General features: G+C 36.7%; 1 protein-coding gene across 1 annotated transcript in view; it reads left to right on the top strand.

Moving 5' to 3' along the window:
- The window catches only part of ASPHD2 (aspartate beta-hydroxylase domain containing 2), a 40,184-nt gene extending 35,101 nt beyond the window's left edge, over positions 1-5,083 (top strand). Inside the window, 1 exon segment of the mRNA XM_053702088.1 lies at positions 3,664-5,083. Within this exon segment, the coding sequence (XP_053558063.1) occupies positions 3,664-3,773 (110 nt within the window). The 3' untranslated portion in view covers positions 3,774-5,083.
- The last annotated feature ends 12,849 nt before the right edge of the window (positions 5,084-17,932 follow it).

The following is a 17,932-nucleotide window of genomic DNA, read 5'->3' as shown; positions in this document are numbered from 1 at the left end:
TAATGTTTTACAATTAACATACAAACACTCTTCAGACATCAACAGGTCTTTCTTCTCAAAGTAGTAAAGTCAAAATTAAACTTAAATTAATTGGCTAGAGCTTGAAATGTTAAGTAACTTTCCAATTTTCTTCTGTTATCAATTTTACATTATTCTCTTGGTATCCTTTGTCAAAGACTAATCCTAGGCAAGCATGTCTCTTAAAGTGATGGTAAAATTGATGCTTATGCTATTGTTATTTATGTATAAGATTAATGTGGGACAATAGTCGCTAGGTTTATGTGTTAAAAAATACATAATAAACATTATTGTTCAACTGTTTTCTAAAACATTGTCTACCGTTCATTTCTCCTCCCATGTCTTACTTCCTGTTGAAGATTGAGCTGTAGCCAAGAGTGGTCCAACCCCGCTCACTTCGTCACTATTTTTGCTCGCTCCCAATACATACGATTTGCGCATGTGTTACTCTAAAATAAACGTCACACTGTAAACGATTAAATTTGTTAACATTATGTTGTTTGAATATTATATGAAACATTGAAATATATTGTGATCGTAAAATGTATGAATGACAGGCACACAGCATTTTGCTTCATAACGTTCCAACAAAATTTATTTTGGCACATTCACAACTGTAACGCTGAGATACAAAATGATATATGTAACTGGGAATTCCCTAGTGTGACTACCATGCATGTGTCATATGGGAGCGTGTATGGGATAATTGACATCCAGCAATGATTCGCGCATGCGCTTTAGACCAATTGGGAGTGTCAGAAAAAGTCCAGGTCGCCTAACGGCCTGGATTTCATTTGGCTAAAAAGAAAACGTGATCACAATATTTAAAAAAAAAAACAGAGCCGGGTGGACTACGGAACGATCGAAATCTGAAGAATAAAAAGTAATAAAAGTTTTAAAAATGATTTTTTTAAATTATTACAAATCATGAATGAAAGTCATATTGAATTAATGAGAGTAATCTTATGGTGGTTGGGCAGACACGCAACTTTACCATCACTTTAAAGTGAAGGTAAAGTTTATACCTTTGCTCAACATAATTAAATGTTAGATTTAAATTCATTATGACTTTAATTTATCAAATTTCTTATAATTTATTGCAAACAAAGTTTTACCTGTTTTAAAATCTCAATATCGTTATCGCTAATACCAACCCGTTTTTCTATCATTTTCCTACTTCCTTATTACGTATTCAGCTCTGCCAATTGAAATCCTGGCCGTTAGGCGTCCGTGACACTACGTCATCTTCCTATTGGCCCATCTGCGCATGCGTAGCATCTAATATGCATATCCGGAATCAGAATGCTCGTGTCTGTTTCGCGCATGCGCACATCATTCACACTTTAATACCCATAAACGTCTAAAGATTTCTCGCAAAGTGGGGTAGACGCATGCGCTTTGGAGAACAGCGGTATTGACAATCGCATGCGCATTGCGTATAGAATCCTTAAATTGCACATGCGCAATTCCTAGGCTCGTTGTGAACGTGCATATATGATACGTATAGACCGGGTGAGACCGCTCTATACGTAAACACTGACCAAGAAAGGAGGTTGAAGATGGGAGGAGTCATGACGAAAACGTTTGCATTAAAAAGTTAGTAAAAAAGTGCAGAATTAAATATTTTTAGAACAAAAGATTATAGTGATTATGTTTATATAGATGGCGATAATGACTTACTGTGTTTAGACTGTGCAAAATTTACTTTCACTTTAAGTCATCTGGCAGCAGTGTTTGCAACAATGTTTATAGCAATGTTATACATAGTTACTATAGACACATGCACGCTCCTAAGCTCCTACATCCCTACCTAGGTTTAGTCATACGTGTGTGTGTCACTTTTAATGTAGATTAATTTAAAATGAATCATAGAAATATAAATGTTTGTGAAAGATAACATTATGGGTTACATTTAGAGAATAACATTCTGATTTAGATTTCTTTTTATGGATGGCAAAAACGGAGTTGATGACTGATTTACAGTGTCAAACAGATGACAAGTTTTAAAGGGATATAATATAATAATGCTCTAATGTGTGCATTTTATTATTGCATACATATTTGCAGCTAGTGAGAGAAAACTTCTAGCATTCCTTTAAATGAGCAGGATTTACACATGCTGAACATTTGTCTGTGAACCAATTTATGTATACTGAAGTAAGAACTACCTATCAACCAGGATTGTAGGAAGTACACACCCAATACTGCTGTGTTAGATTACAGTCAAACATATTAAACATTTTTAAAGTCTCTTTCATATAGATAACTGAAAGGCTTGGAGTACAATGTCCCATTAAATAGTTACTGGTCTATACTGGAGGCGCATATGGGAAGTCTTGACTCCCTTGAAGACTTTCTATGAAACAGAGATGGGAATGGGGACAGGTTCACTAAATGCTCTCAAATTGCAAAGCTCTCCATAAAACAATGGAAAGAAATCAACAAAGATAAGTGCATACTACCCGTGAACTCCCAGACTACACCTCTAAAATAATTGATACCCGAAGACTATAGATTCATGATAAACAAATGGGGAAACAAAGGGCTTTATAGACTAGCAGACTTTATTACCAATAAAACCCCCTTAACCTTTAACCAATTGAAGCAAAAATTAGACCCCCTTCCTCTAACATGGTTTCTTTACTTACAGATAACAACAGCTCTTCATAAATACATAGCAAACACAACATTTAAACCGCTAACCACCCTGGAACGTATCTGTAGTTCTTTAGGTAGACCGAAGAAAACGATTTCCCACTTATACATTAGTATTCAATCTGTGAAAATTAAACTAAACCACGGTAATCAGATGGGAAACAGATGGAGCAGGAGAAAAAGACATGGACACATGGTACAAGTTATTTTTTAATTCATATAAAGGCTTACTTAGTGCAAACCTGAGAGAAAACTGCATCAAGACTTCTTTAACTCCCATACAAACAGCACATGTAATTAAAGACTTGACCAGAGCTTGCTATAGAGGGTGTGGGGAAACAGGGATGTACATCCATATGTGGTGGGAGTGCCCCGAGATCCAAACAATATGAAATTCTCCAAATTCTTAAGAAAAATATTAGAAGAACAATTTTCCCTGACTGTAGCACAAGCCCTAATTAACAAGAAGATTCCCAAATTCAACAACTACATTAAGACTTTTATTAAGATTGTATGTGCTGTTACTAGAACCAGCATCTCTAAATAAAGGAAGACAGGAGCCCCGACGTGGACTGAAATACTAACCAAATTTAGGTGCACATACTCAATGACTCACAATGGACCTAATAAGACGGCTCCTGATGACAATAATACACTGTCTATCACCCCCACAATAAGTAATGCTCCTTGAAAAAGCATTAAAATACCAGGGGTAGTTAATATGGGCTATCTAGCCCAACAGAGGTCATACAATTAAGGACTTATATATAATTAGAAAAGAATGTGTAACCTTTTCATTATTAGTTTTTCATGTATTATGCTCTCTGAATGTTTGTATGGTAATTACCAAACGCTTGTATGGTAATTTATGAAAATGTTCAATAAAAAATATTTCAACTAGTAGTTACCGGAAAGCATTACATTATTGTCCCCATTAAGATATTTACTGTATAGAACTATATGACCCAAGGTGTTTTATTTCTTATTTAGGTACAGCGGAAGACGGACCTAGAATCATTTTCATGGTGGATTTGTGGCACCCTAATGTTGCAGCAGCTGAACGTCAAGCACTGGATTCAATATTTGCTCCTGGACGCTGATGCCACAATGCCACTCTTGCAACCAAACATCTATGCTCATGGAAAATTGCCTCAAAGAAAAGCTTGTCTCTAACAAAACCCATCCTCTGTATATGGACTACATATTATGTTATCTCTTTAATCATTGGCTTTTCCATGGATTTCCATTGTAGGATAGACTTTAAGAGAGAGGGTGTATATGCATCAATTTACTTGTGATTTTCTAGCACGAAAAAAAAAGAAACAGCTCTATAATACTACTCAGCAGAGAGCACTCAATATGGTTTATAAAGACTTAAAGAACCATATTAACTAAATAGCACAAACCAAGCTTTTGATTATTAGGTGGAAGCCAAAGGCACTATAATAAGAATAGTGAGAGAGCATTCCGAGAATCACAAACCCTCACCATAGTGCTCACTTTTGCTCTATCCTTAGTAAAGTTTTCAAGGATTGTAATTCTCTCATATAGCGTCTAATGCCATATTTTCCATTTTCAGCAAGAATGCAGCACTAATATATATATGTTGCTACTGTATATTTACAATACTCTGAAATAAATGGTAAGGAAGTGACAAAGCAATGTCTTATTGGCATGACCAACCTAATATGTCTCCTATTAGGATGATGTTAACAAAGGATCAGTCATTTAGTATTAGCATCTAGGTAAGAAAGTGATGTTTGAATGACTGTGCTCAGATATTTGTTTAAAGTCCTGCTAGGATATTTTACTCAGATCAAGTATGAACAGAGAATTATCAATGTTTTTTTCTACGCAAACATGTTTATTGCGTTCTTTGACAAATATCAAGGACTCTTAACTGCAACCAATGTAGCCATGTCTTTCTAAAAACTGATTAAGCTTACATGTGTCAAAAAAGGACTTTCTTCAGTGGTCCAGATTTCTAAAGAGACTTCTTTTATGAATTGATATATAGAAATAATTCTTCAATGGTATTTAGATTTAACTTAAGATGTGTAAGTGCCCATCCTATAATTGTGGGCATAGGAAGGGCTTGGTTAAAGTAAATTTTTAAGGAATTTCAGAGATATATCTTTATCTGACCAAAGTTTTTTTCTTTTTTGTTTTTTTATTTAATAAAAGGAACTTATATAGTTTCTCTAGTGTTCCAGCTCCAGACTTAAGGATCTCTGCTCTTGGTGGTTGTCCAGCAGCCATTTTGTCTTTGGTGTGGAAACAAACTCTTGTCTTGTACTTTCACGGTGCAACAGACTCCATTTTGTTCCGTAATAAACAAAACATGTGTCTGTAATAAAGAATGCATTCTTTGGTATTCCTTCTGCACAATATATACAGTTATTTTATTTCATTATTATTTTGTCCCAGCTAATTTGTTATACTGTAGTATATTTAGCCCTTATTATCCCATAGTACACTTAACTTTTGCTTCTTTTATCAGTAGCATTTGAATTGTTTCTTCAAGAGGTATACTATATTTTTCCATTGCTAGTTTCTCAACAAACTAAAATTTATTTTGACTCTTGTTGTTTTTAATCTATAAAAACATATCACAATAGTATTAGAAAACACCTTTTGACATCTACAGATAATTTATTCTAAAGCGAAAACATTTTTACTTTTCAGGTTACATATATTTCTTTCATACAGGTGATGAAAGTCCAAGATCCATACACCTGGGATTTACTCTTCCCTGCCACTAGGAGGAGGCAAAGCTTCCTAAACCGCAAGAGCTTCACTGGTAACTCAGTCTTGTCTTTGCCTCTGCTGGAGGAAGGTGAAGAATTATGATGCATTTGATGCTTCAGTGAGAGGAGTTCTCAAAATTAAGTCTTCCACAGGTGTCACAGGGACTTGTCCTTTGCCTCGTCCTGTTTGATCGTTGATATACTTCTATTCCAGATCCTCTGCTTTTATGTTTCAGCACTAGTTTTGTCTTCCTACTGGTTTCCTCCAGTAGTAGGGTGCCTATTGATAGGTACTATATTTTTATTATTTGGTACTCTATAATCCTCTTAGGTTATTTTATTATTTATTTATTATGTACGTATATAGCCTTGGGACAGTTATATATAATTTGGTAATTCCCCTTTAAAAAAAAAAGTTTTTAATGCTCACCAGAGTTTTGCACACGTATATATTTATAAACTCATGTCGAGTTTCGCATGTGTACGTTTTTCGGCAAACATCTGTTTTTTTTGTGCACGTAAATTTTTTAACGCACGACGGCTTTCGAGCCTCAGTGCGTCAACATGGTAGTGTATGTAGTTATTGATTCTAAATAATCAATAGAATATATCTATATATTTTACAGTATGTTTTTATTAATTTATAATCATTTATTTAAAAAAATATCTATATTTAATATTTCAGTAATGCACCTTAAAGGGATATTAAACCCCAAATATTTCTTTGATTCAGATAGAGGCGCCTATTTATCAAGCCGTCAACCGCAATTACGCTGGAATTAACACCCTAACATGTACCCTGAGTCTAAACACCCCTAATCTGCCGCCCCCTACACCGCCGCCACCTACATTATACTTATTAACCCCTAATCTGCCACCCGACATCGCCACCACCTACATTATACTTATTAACCCCTAATCTGCCGCCCCGACACTGCCGCCACCTAAATAAAAGTTATTAACACCTAAACCTCTGGCCTCCCACATCACTAGCATCTTCAATCTTCATCCATTCGGCGCAGAGCGGATCCATCTTCAAGACATCCGACGAGGAGCATCCTCTTCTTCCGACGGACTAACGACGAATGAAGGTTCCTTTTAAATGACGTCATCCAAGATGGCATCCCTTATATTCAGATTGGCTGATAGAATTCTATCAGCCAATCGGAATTAAGGTAGAAAAAATCCTATTGGCTGTTGCAATCAGCCAATAGGATTGAGCTTGCATTCTATTGGCTATTCCAATCAGCCAATAGAATGTGAGATCAATCCTATTGGCTGATTGGATCAGCCAATAGGATTGATGTTCAATCCTATTGGCTGATTGCAACAGCCAATAGAATTTTTTCAACCTAAATTCCGATTGGCTGATAGAATTCTATCAGCCAATCGGAATCTAAGGGACGCCATCTTGGATGACGTCATTTAAAGGAACCTTCATTCGTCGTTAGTCCGTCTGAAGAAGAGGATGCTCCGCATTGGATGTCTTGAAGATGGACCCGCTCCACGCCAGATGGATGAAGATAGAAGATGCCGTCTGGGTGAAGACTTCTGCGGGCTTGGATGAAGACTTCTCCTGGCTTCTTGTAGGATGGATGTCGGTTCTTCAAAACTGTAAGTCGATCTTCAGGGGTTAGTGTTAGGATTTTTTAAGGGTTTATTGGGTGGGTTTTATTTTTAGATTAGGGTTTTGGGCTGCAAAAGAGCTAAATGCCCTTTTAAGGGCAATAGGGAGCTTAGGTTTTTTTAGTTGGCTTTTTATTTGGTTGGTTGTGCGGGTGGTGGGTTTTACTGTTGGGGGTTGTTTGTATTTTTTTTTAAAGGTAAAAGAGCTGATTACTTTGGGGCAATGCCCCGCAAAAGGCTCTTTTAAGGGCTATTTGTAGTTTATTGTAGGCTAGGTTTTTTTTTATTTTTTTTGGGGGGGGGGGGGTATTTTCATAGGGCCCTTAGATTAGGTGTAATTAGTTTAAAGCTTTGATAATTTCTTTTTTATTTTTTATAACTTAGTGTTTATTTTTTTGTGTAACTTTTTTGTAACTTAGTATAAAAATTAGGTTAGATTAATTAGGTTAGATTCATTTTTATTTTAATATAGTTTAATGTAATTTTAGTTTAAAAGATAGGTTGGATTAATCATTAATTTAATATAGTTGAATGTATTTTTATTATAATGGGGTCTGTTAATTAATAGTTTCATGTAATTTTATTATAATAGTTAGGGTAGGTTAATTATTAGTTTAATATAGTTTAATTTAAATCTAAAGGTAAGTTTAAATTTATTATAAGATAGGGATGATTTAATATTTAATATAAATTTAGCGGGTTGTTAGGTTTAGGGGTTAATAGTTTAATTTAGTTTATGGCGATGTGGGGGGCTGGCGGTTTAGAGGTTAATACATTTATTTAGTTGCGGTGGTCTCCGGGAGCAGCAGGATAGGGGTTAATAACTTTATGTAGGTGGCGGCAGTGTAGGGGGCGGCAGATTAGTATAATGTAGGTGGCGGTGGGCTCCGGGAGCGGAGGAATAGGGGTTAATAAGTTTATTAGGGTGGCAGTGGGCTCCGGGAGCGACGGTTTAGGGGTTAATAAGTTTATTTAGTTGCGGCGGGGTCCGGGAGCAGCAGTATAGGGGTTAAACAGTTTAGTATAGTGGCGGTGCTTAGTGCCAGTATATAAATAAAGCTGGGAAATGCCGACGAGCCTCAAGATCGATGACTGTTAGTTAACAACAGTCCTCTGCTCATTGCCCCATACTTGGTGCGCAGCTTTTTGACAGCTTTTTCTACCAGATCAGTTGCCCCTTCTTGGGCTTTTAAGAATAAGGCTTCAATTTGCAGGGCTGCTACTTGGTCTTTTTTATATACTTTTACTAAATTCTACCATTTGTATGTTTTTGCTTCTTCTGAGGCAGCCATTGGTAGTAAAGTACGTCAGGCAATTGTCTCAGGTTTATTTATTTTTTTGCCCGTCAGTTAATTTTAACTGCATTTAATAAAAAAAAAAGAATTGTGAAAAAAAGAAAGATTGTGTTTTGCCCTTTGGGTTGCACACATCTTTCCCCCCAGCTCTTATTTTTTGCTTTTATTTCTTTCCCTACCTCTTTTACCAGTGAGGTGGGAAAGGTTTTATAGAACTCTTGGGGTTTAGAAATGTTTGTCTCCTCCTAGTGGCAGGGAAGGGCAATTCCCAAGAGTAATGGGTTGTGGACTCTCACCACCATGAAAGAAAGGAATTTGTAAGGTATGCACAAATTATGTTGTCTTAATATATGTTTTAAATATTCATGATCAGATGATGATGATAGCGGTTCAGTTTGTTGATTTTTTTTCCTGATTTTGACATATATTTAAGAGCATGATCGAGTTTTCTAGCAATAATCTTTTTTTCTAACATACATCCCACTATGCATTATGTTGAATCTATTTGTGTATTGTACTTTTGAAGGCTGAGTACATTTATACTTAGATTAACAGATCTCGCTTTAAAAATAATTCTCCGTCGGAGCTGAATTTAGTAATTAAAAAAAATCTACTCTGGTGTTTTTGTTGTCTTGTTTAAAAGTGTTATGTCAACCAAAAAATGTAACAACCAAGTATAAACACAAGGAATAACTGGGCGCACACAATGTTGTGTCCCTATAATGAGACTACAATCTTATATCAAATGCGAAATAATAAAGAGACAAAAAATCCATAGTGATGATACAAAATATTCCAAGTAATACTCCATATTAATACCCAGTAGGGTTGCCACCCCACATTTGTGAAGAAAATAATGAATCAACAAATTTCACATAGGAAATCAACAAATTATACAGTAGTTATTGGGGGGGGGGGGGGGACACTTTATTTTGCAATTTTATATTGTTTGGTACAACAGAATTCTTCATACAAATCATCTTTATTAACACAGTGTAACATTCAACAACTTTCAGCAAATATGTGAATGCTATTTGTCATTTAAGACAAATCAGAAGTAAAGTCATTAAACTGCCAGATTAAGCAACATTAACAACTAAATAAGAGCACGACTATAATAGTAAACATTTTAAAAGAATATTTTACATAATGTAAAAAATAAGGGAGAAAATGTTCAGAACAGATAAATAAGGGAGCCTGGGAGACTGTAAAACAGGGCAAATAAGGGTGATCCCTGGAAATGAGGGGTGTTTGGCAATCTTATATCCCAGGCACCTCACCGCAACAAGGATTCCGTAATTTAACATAAACGAGGAGGCTCGTCATAGGGAATTAACTTGTCTACAGTTTCAAGATAACATAAATAAATACACTCACAGTAAATCAAGCCCTTGATAGTGTTAATCAAGCATGATGGGTAGTTATATAATTCCCCAACTGAACTTAGAGCCAGGGACCTGGTGAATCTGGAATCTCATTTTTTTAGGGAAGCCACTCCCACAACAGCCGCTGTCGCATGGAAGCATTGCCACCTCCCCCATATCAAACCAGAGCTCAGATGATAAAGGATAGGATGATACAGATACTCAACTTTGCAACAATATGGAAAAGAACAGCCACTGGTCGGAAGTCCAATAATGAAATAAAGAATAGTTATTTAAACATTAAATACAATTATTCATAAACTGTTTCCTTAGGCCCAGAAATTAGCTGACTCTAAAATGGCAAATAATTCTAAATGCCCTTTCTTCCAAATACTGCAAAGTGATAAAGATGTTATGTGGTTGGTCGAAAGGGTAATCATATAATTGTTCTTACCTAATGCAGTCAACTTTCACCTGGTACATCAGTTTTATTGGTGGGCTAGTGCCGTCAGCGTCTAGCAATCTCTGAAGGAACAAAATGTAATCCAAGATTGGTAGAGGTAATGTTTAATCTTTCTTATGTTTGAACATTTAAAGTGAAAAGTGGAGTTTAAATAACCAAAACCAAAATATATACATAAGGTTTAAAATAAAAACGCAATATAACACTGATTAAGGCTAGATTACGAGTGGAGTGCAAAATTGCATGCAGAGATATTTTAAGTGAGGCGCAATGTGAACGCAACCTTGCGTTTGCATTGCACAGAAGCTTTGCTCTCATGAGACCATGCTTCCATAGGCTCCAAAAGGAGCCTCATTCTCATGCCAATAGTCACGGCAGAGAACCTAGCGCAGCGAAGGGGGTAAGTCGCGCAGCGATGGGCAGCAAAGTGTAAACATATACGAATATATAGAAAGAGAGGGTGCCTGTTCAGATATACCCAGAATGAAAATAAACAACACTTACAACATCCCTAGATGAATAGTTACAATACTTATGTGAATGGTTCCAGTCACAATAAAATATTGATCTATTGATGTATATATAGACCATCAGCAAAGTCTTATATAATGGAATAAGGAAAGAGATTGTGTAGATGTAGAATTACTCCACACCAAACGACAGAGTCCAAGGTAAAAAGAATATACAGAATACTGGTGGAAGTGCACTTACTAGAAATTACCCCAATCATATGAGGTAAGTTGCCGCATCTATCAGTGCTGGTCCTCCAGTGGTGACTAGTATCTGTGTCCGAGTGACTCCTTGTCTCCTTGGATTATGGTGTTCATAGAGAAAGCTGGATTCTGAAGTGGCTCTAGAAATTACCCCAATCATATGAGGTAAGTTGCCGCATCTATCAGTACTGGTCCTCCAGTGGTGACTTGTATCTGTGTCAGAGTGACTCCTTGTCTCCTTGGAGTATGGTGTGCATAGAGAAAGCTGGATTCTGAAGTGGCTCTAGAAATTACCCCAATCATATGAGGTAAGTTGCCGCATCTATCAGTGCTGGTCCTCCAGTGGTGACTTGTATCTGTGTCAGAGTGACTCCTTGTCTCCTTGGAGTTTGGTGTGCATAGAGAAAGCTGGATTCTGAAGTGGCTTCTCAAGTTACAGTGGGTCAGGTGGTCTCAGGTGAAGATCAATTGTTGGCTGATTGCAACAGCCAATAGGATTTTCCCCCCTTAATTCCGATTGGCTGATAGAATTCTATCAGCCAATCGGAATGTAAGGGACGCCATCTTGGATGATGTAATTTAAAGGTAAACTTCATTGTTCAGAAGTCGTTGGAAGAAAAGGATGCTCCGCGAACCGGATGTCTTGAAGATGGAGTCGCTCCGAACCGGATGGATGAAGATAGAAGATGCCGTCTGGATGAAGACGTCTGCCGGCTTGGATGAAGACTTTGGCCCGCTTGGATAAAGACTTCTGCCAGCTTCGCTGAGGACTTCTGCCGTTTCGTTGAGGATGGATGTCCGGTCTTCGAAAACTGTGGATCTTCAGGGGTTAGTGTTAGGTTTTTTTAAGGGTTTATTGGGTGGGTTTTAATTTTAGGTTAGGGGTTTGGGCTGAAAAAGAGCTAAATGCCCTTTGAAGGGCAATGCCCATCCAAATGCCCTTTTCAGGGCAATGGGGAGCTTAGGTTTTTATTTGGGGGGGTTGGTTGTGTGGGTGGTGGGTTTTACTGTTGGGGGGTATTTGTATTTTTATTTACAGGTAAAAGAGCTGATTTCTTTGGGGCAATGCCCCGCAAAAGGCCCTTTTAAGGGCCATTGGTAGTTTATTGTAGGCTAGGGTTTTTTTATTTTGGGGGGCTTTTTTATTTTGATAGGGCTATTAAATTAGGTGTAATTGGTTTAAATATTTGATAATTAATTTTTTATTTTGTGTAATTTAGTGTTTAGTTTTTTTTGTAACTTAGTGTTTTTTATTTTTTTATTTTGTGCAACTTAGTTGTTATTTTTTGTAACTTAGTAATTTTTAATAGTAGATTTAAATAATTTCAGCAGGGTTAGGTTTTTAAATATGTAATATAGTTAATTTTAGTTTAATGTAATTTTAGTATAATAGTTAGGGTAGATTAATTAATAGTTTAATATAGTTTAATGTAATTGTAGTATAATAGTTAGGGTAGGTTAATTAATAGTTTAATATAGTTTATTTTAATTCTAAAGGTAAGTTTAAATTTATTATAAGATAGGGATGAGTTAGCGGGTTGTTAGGTTTAGGGGTTAATAGGTTAATTTAGTTTATGGCGATGTGGGGGGCTGGCGGTTTAGGAGTTAATAGGTTTAGTAAGAGGTAGTAATGTGGGAGGCCAGGGGTTTAGGGCTTAATACATTTATTTAGTTGCGGTGGGCTCCGGGAGCGGAGGGATAGGGGTTAATACATTTATTTAGTTGCAGAGGGCTCCGGGAGTTGTGGGATATGGGTGAATAACTTTATTTAGTTGCGGTGGGCTCCGGGAGAGGCGGGATAGGGGTTAATAACTTTATTTAGTTGCGGAGGGCTCCGGGAGTGGCGGGATAGGGGTTAATAGCTTTATTTAGTTGTGGTGGGCTCCGGGAGCAGTGGGATAGGGGTTAATACTTTTATTTAGTTGCGGTGGGCTCCGGGAGCGGTGGGATAGGGGTTAAACATTTTAGTATAGTGGCAGTGTTTAGTGACAGGATATAAATAAAGTTGTGAAAAAGCCGAATAGCAGCGAGATCGATGACTTAGTTAACAACAGTCCGCTGCTCATCGCCCCGTACTTGGTGCGCGGCTTTTTGACAGCTTTTTTTATAAATATGGAGAGCGTATTCAGGTCCACGGCCGCGATGTTAGGCGAGCATATTGGTGCCGGCGAATGCAGCACAGTTGACGGCTTGATAAATAGGCCTTTAAGCCTTCACAGTTTCTGTGTAACTTTAAAAAATTAGGATAATACTTTGTATATTTATGTGTATTCTTTACATATTACATTGCACTTTGTATTGCTTCTATTTAACATAAAACTGCAAAACTGACAGCTTCAGTTTCCCACAGAGCTTCATTACCTTCTATGGGTCAGATAAGCAAAGATTCTCTAGTTTGGAGAGAAATTATTAAATATGTGCATTTGAATCCTTTGTCAGGATTTGAATGCGGAAGTAGGAGGCCGCTCATGCCATTTGCCTTTTTGCCTGATTTATTCTTGTAAAGGATATCTACACTAAGATCTGTGAAAATTCAGATCTTAGTCTAGTGATCTTTCGCAGGAATAAATCCAGCTCCAAAAAGAGCCAAATGGCACGAGCGGCCACCTACTTCCGCATTGGGATCCTCACAAAGGATCTGAATGCACATATCTAGAAATTATATAATACAAAAAGTGGAATGCGCCTCATGGTATAGATCAGCAAAAAACAGAGCAGGGGTGAGGGGGTTAATTAGACCTACTATTCAAACGTGTATCTAAGCATCTTCTTAGGTGAGAAGATGCTTAGATACAAGTTTGGATATGGTACCAGAGAAGTCCTACTGTGATCCATTGGTCTATTGATATACCAGGCATATTGGCTTTCTTTTTGAACCCTGGGATCGTTAGATGAGGAGTGTTCCTGCCGTGGTTCTGGTTGCAAGTGTGCCGGACAACTCTGAGGATCCGGCTTGTCTGTTGAGCACATAACAGTGCTTTTCCACATGTGAGTAGGTCTAATTAACCCCCTCACCCCTGCTCTGTTTTTTGCTGATCTATACCATAAGGCGCATTCTACGTTTTGTATTATAGAGCTTTTGAATTGTTTATTGAATTTTGGTGTATCACTATCTGCTGGAAAATCTTCCTTTTTTGCCACTGGCCTGAGGAGAGATCTGGTGAACTATTGGACTGCGTCTGTTTATACTCTTGTGTGCACTTTCACACACATTGTTTCTTTTTGCGTATTAACACATTGTACGCTCTTTTGTGTTGCTAGATTGTATCACTTATAATTGTATTTTAATATTGTTATTTTTATGTTTATTTTTATTTTCTATTCCTATTTTGATATTTTTTATACTTTGGTAGGTGCTTCTTATAGATAAGGGGGTAGATTTATCATAGTGCCAGCAGGCCTGATACGATGTAGCATATCATGCGCTGTCGGCATTTATCATTGCACCAGCAGTTCTTGTGAACTGCTGGTGCAATGCCGCCCCCTGCAGATTCACGGCCGCTAGCAGGGGGTGTCAACCCGATCAATTTGATTTCTGTCCGTGGCCTCAGAGCAGGCGGACAAGTTATGGAGCAGCGGTCTTTATAAACGGGCATCCATACAGAGCTTGATAAATCGGCCCCATAGTCTAGGGAATAGGGATTGCTGTGACCTAACATATCTGTTTCATTATCTAGAAATTATAGTGCAGACTTCACAGGGGCTGAACTCACTGAATTTTATAAGAACAGGGGCCGGAACCTGGAAGTAGCAGAGAGATGAAAGATGCTTTCCATAGAAAGTAATAAAGCTAGAGAAGGTAATTAGAGGATGCTTGGAGATGATCCCTCAGTTTGCATCAATAAGAAATTAAACTAATGTTTTCACTACAATTTAATTTGCTTTATAGTTTAATATATATTGCTTTTCTGTCAGTTAAATTATTGTTTTGTGCAAACTTCACCTGCATACAGCTGGCAAGAAAAAGCTTGAGCTATACCCAGGGACTCCCCCCTGTCCATTCCACTTTCCAAAGCTGCTTTTGATTTTAGTATATAATGAGGTACATCAGCGCACTGGGAACAGTTGTATCTGTCTTCAGTTTACAAAATAATAGAAAGTCTTAGAAAGGTTACTTCTATAACCAGGCCTTCAATTGTGTACATGAGTAATAGGAGTAGTCTCTTTTCCTTAAGATCCTAGGTTGTGGTAAATTCCAAGAGAAAATATTAAAAGTGTATACTTACAAAACTCTACCTCGATCATTCGAAGCTCCATCAGTGAGTGGGAAAGGCTGGATTCTCACTGATGTGCGTCTCAGCTGCGTGTCTCTTGGAGATGGTAATTTATTACCTTCAGTAATTATACATTCAGCTCCAATGCTTATATATGTTAAGAGAACAAATTGGAGAGAATCCAATAGTGTAAATTGTTTATTTTAAATTATGTACAAATGCTTTCATCAAATTGTTCAAATTAGGAAACATCAATCGTTATAAGGTAAGGGTACAAGTTGATGTTTGTAGGGCAACCGTCCATGATATATTTTTTGGTAAATAAAATGCCGATTACTACAATCAAGTATCTAGGTATGCAAGGAATGCTCATCCACATTTAAAACCTTACGCTTTTAAAAGTGTTAATTGCTTCTTCATCAGAGGCAGTCCACAAACATTACCTTGTACACTTAACTCATAACAACTGAGGTTTTTTAATGTGAGTAATTTGATGATAATACTTCGTACATAATTTTAAAATAAATAATTTTACACTATTGGATTCTCTCCAATTTGTTCTCAACATATATACGCGTTGGAGCTGAATGTATAATTACTGAAGGAAACTACCATCTCCAAGAGACATGAACATTTATGGAAATCAAGCCTTTCTTTCTCACTGAGGTTTTCCCTTACGTCATAGGATTAAGGTAGGATTTTGTAAGTGCACACTTTTACTTTTTTCTCTTTGAATTTACCACAACCTAGGAATATATTGATGGACAGTGAGCCAGGCGAACAGAAGCATGCAATTTCTCGTTGGTTTGTCAATGTTTTAAATATCGGGGACACAGACAGAGATAATTTAACGAAGCATGTGTGTGTACAGAAAGAGATAAAATAAAGAGATTGAATTTCCCTACAAGCATCTAATTTCCATACACATTTTAATGGGTTGTGGTCACAAAGAACAAAACCAGCTATTTCATATACAAAAATAAATTAAAGAAGCAGTTTTTCATACATTTTATACTCTACAGCTGGTACAATGAGTCATTTGAAACACATTTTACTGTACACTATTCCTGTAAAATAAAAATTTGGTTAAAAAGAAGATTAATAAATGGAAAGGAACAGCTTTATAGAAAATAATCTAGACATCAATATTTTCTATTTAAAATGTTGTATTGTCAAGCTGCAAAATATGCCATAATGACTTTAACATTTCATATTTTTCTTAGTGACCTAGCATTTGCCTTTGACTATTTTTAATATGTTTACACTTATAATTTGTACACTGACATTTGGATGGGAAATTGTGTTCAGCTGTTGTTCCTATTTTGCTTACCAGGCAGTGGCAGCTGGTGAATTTTTAAGATGGTGGTGCACAAGACCCTGCCCCTTTGAGAAAGCCCCACCCCTCAAATGGCCCCGCCCATTTGAACCAAAGTAGACACAAATTCTAAACTCTTGAATCTGATTATATATATATATATATATATATATATATATATATATATATATATATAAAAATTGAAGTCTAAAGACGACATCTCTATCACAGTTCCAGGCAGGCAGAAGACTCTAGAGTTCTGTATGCTATTGAAAGCAGAAGGCACCATAAAGAAAATCATATATACATGTCTATTGTATGTGTGTGTGTGTGGAGAGATATATATATATATATATATATCTCAATCAATCACAAATAAACATATATATATATATATATATATATATAAATATATATATATATATACACACCCACATTTATTTTACACATCTTAGTTTATTTCATCTGTTATTTTTAAAATTGATAATTACACAACCTTCAATGCTTAAGAATGTCAAAATACATCAGAGCTTACACTGACTACTGCAGACATCATTACTAAGGGCTGTAAATCAATAATACCAGACCATCCACATAACCTCCTCACCTCTTCAGAGTTCTTAGGACAACATAACTTTTGGAGCATAGTTTAACCCCATGGCAGCCAAAAAGGGCTACAGTACACTGCACTGGAATACACTGCAGCCCTCTCTTGCATTCAAGGGGTTAAACTGAGATCTGGATGTTATCTTTTAGCTCTCTGCAAGCAGTTGTTTGTATTGTTTCTGTTTCTTTCTCCAAGCTTAAAGCTGCAGCTAATACGTAGCCTGCAAATTGTGTGCTTTTGTCTGTAAAGCAAGAAATAATTCAGAAAACCGGCAGCATCAAAGTTAGTGATCACAAATCACCACACAAATATATTACCACAGCAGCTCGCTTTCACACTGTTGACCTCTTAGCAATATCAGATGTGTGAGTTATAGATTTGTGAGCACTTTAACTTTTATTTTGCGCTCTCTTTATCTGCCTGAGTGCCTGTTGCCCTGCAGCTAAACTTGAAATGACAGCGAGTAGTAGTACACACGCTCCAAAATATGCATCTAATTAAAAAGCTTGTACTGGTCTGATAAACACTATTTATACATATCTTACTTACATATATAATATCTTTATAACAGCAGCATGCTCTTACCTTACACCTCTTCTATTCTATTTCGATATTGCAAGTATGCGCCAAAAGAAGAGCAGTATGAGAGCATGCTGCTGTAAAAAAAAATAGTGTGCATTACATTTTAGTTTCCCAGTTAATGAGCCCACTTGCAGTTGCTACTAACCCTGCTAGCAGTTTGGGGAGTCATCCGTTTTTATTGTACTTTTCTAATGTCCATTATTTCCTGCACAGACAGAATGATAATTTTGTCCCATGTCTGCCTTTGTCAGAACTGCACCTGTCATATTGGTTAGTTGAGTAGTAATTACTGTGTAGTACTAGCAGAGCGCACAGAAAAATTTTAAACTCCCT

This window comes from Bombina bombina, chromosome 2 (assembly GCF_027579735.1).
Source record: "Bombina bombina isolate aBomBom1 chromosome 2, aBomBom1.pri, whole genome shotgun sequence".
NCBI lineage: Eukaryota > Metazoa > Chordata > Amphibia > Anura > Bombinatoridae > Bombina > Bombina bombina.
This window is presented reverse-complemented; position numbering and strand designations above follow the sequence as displayed.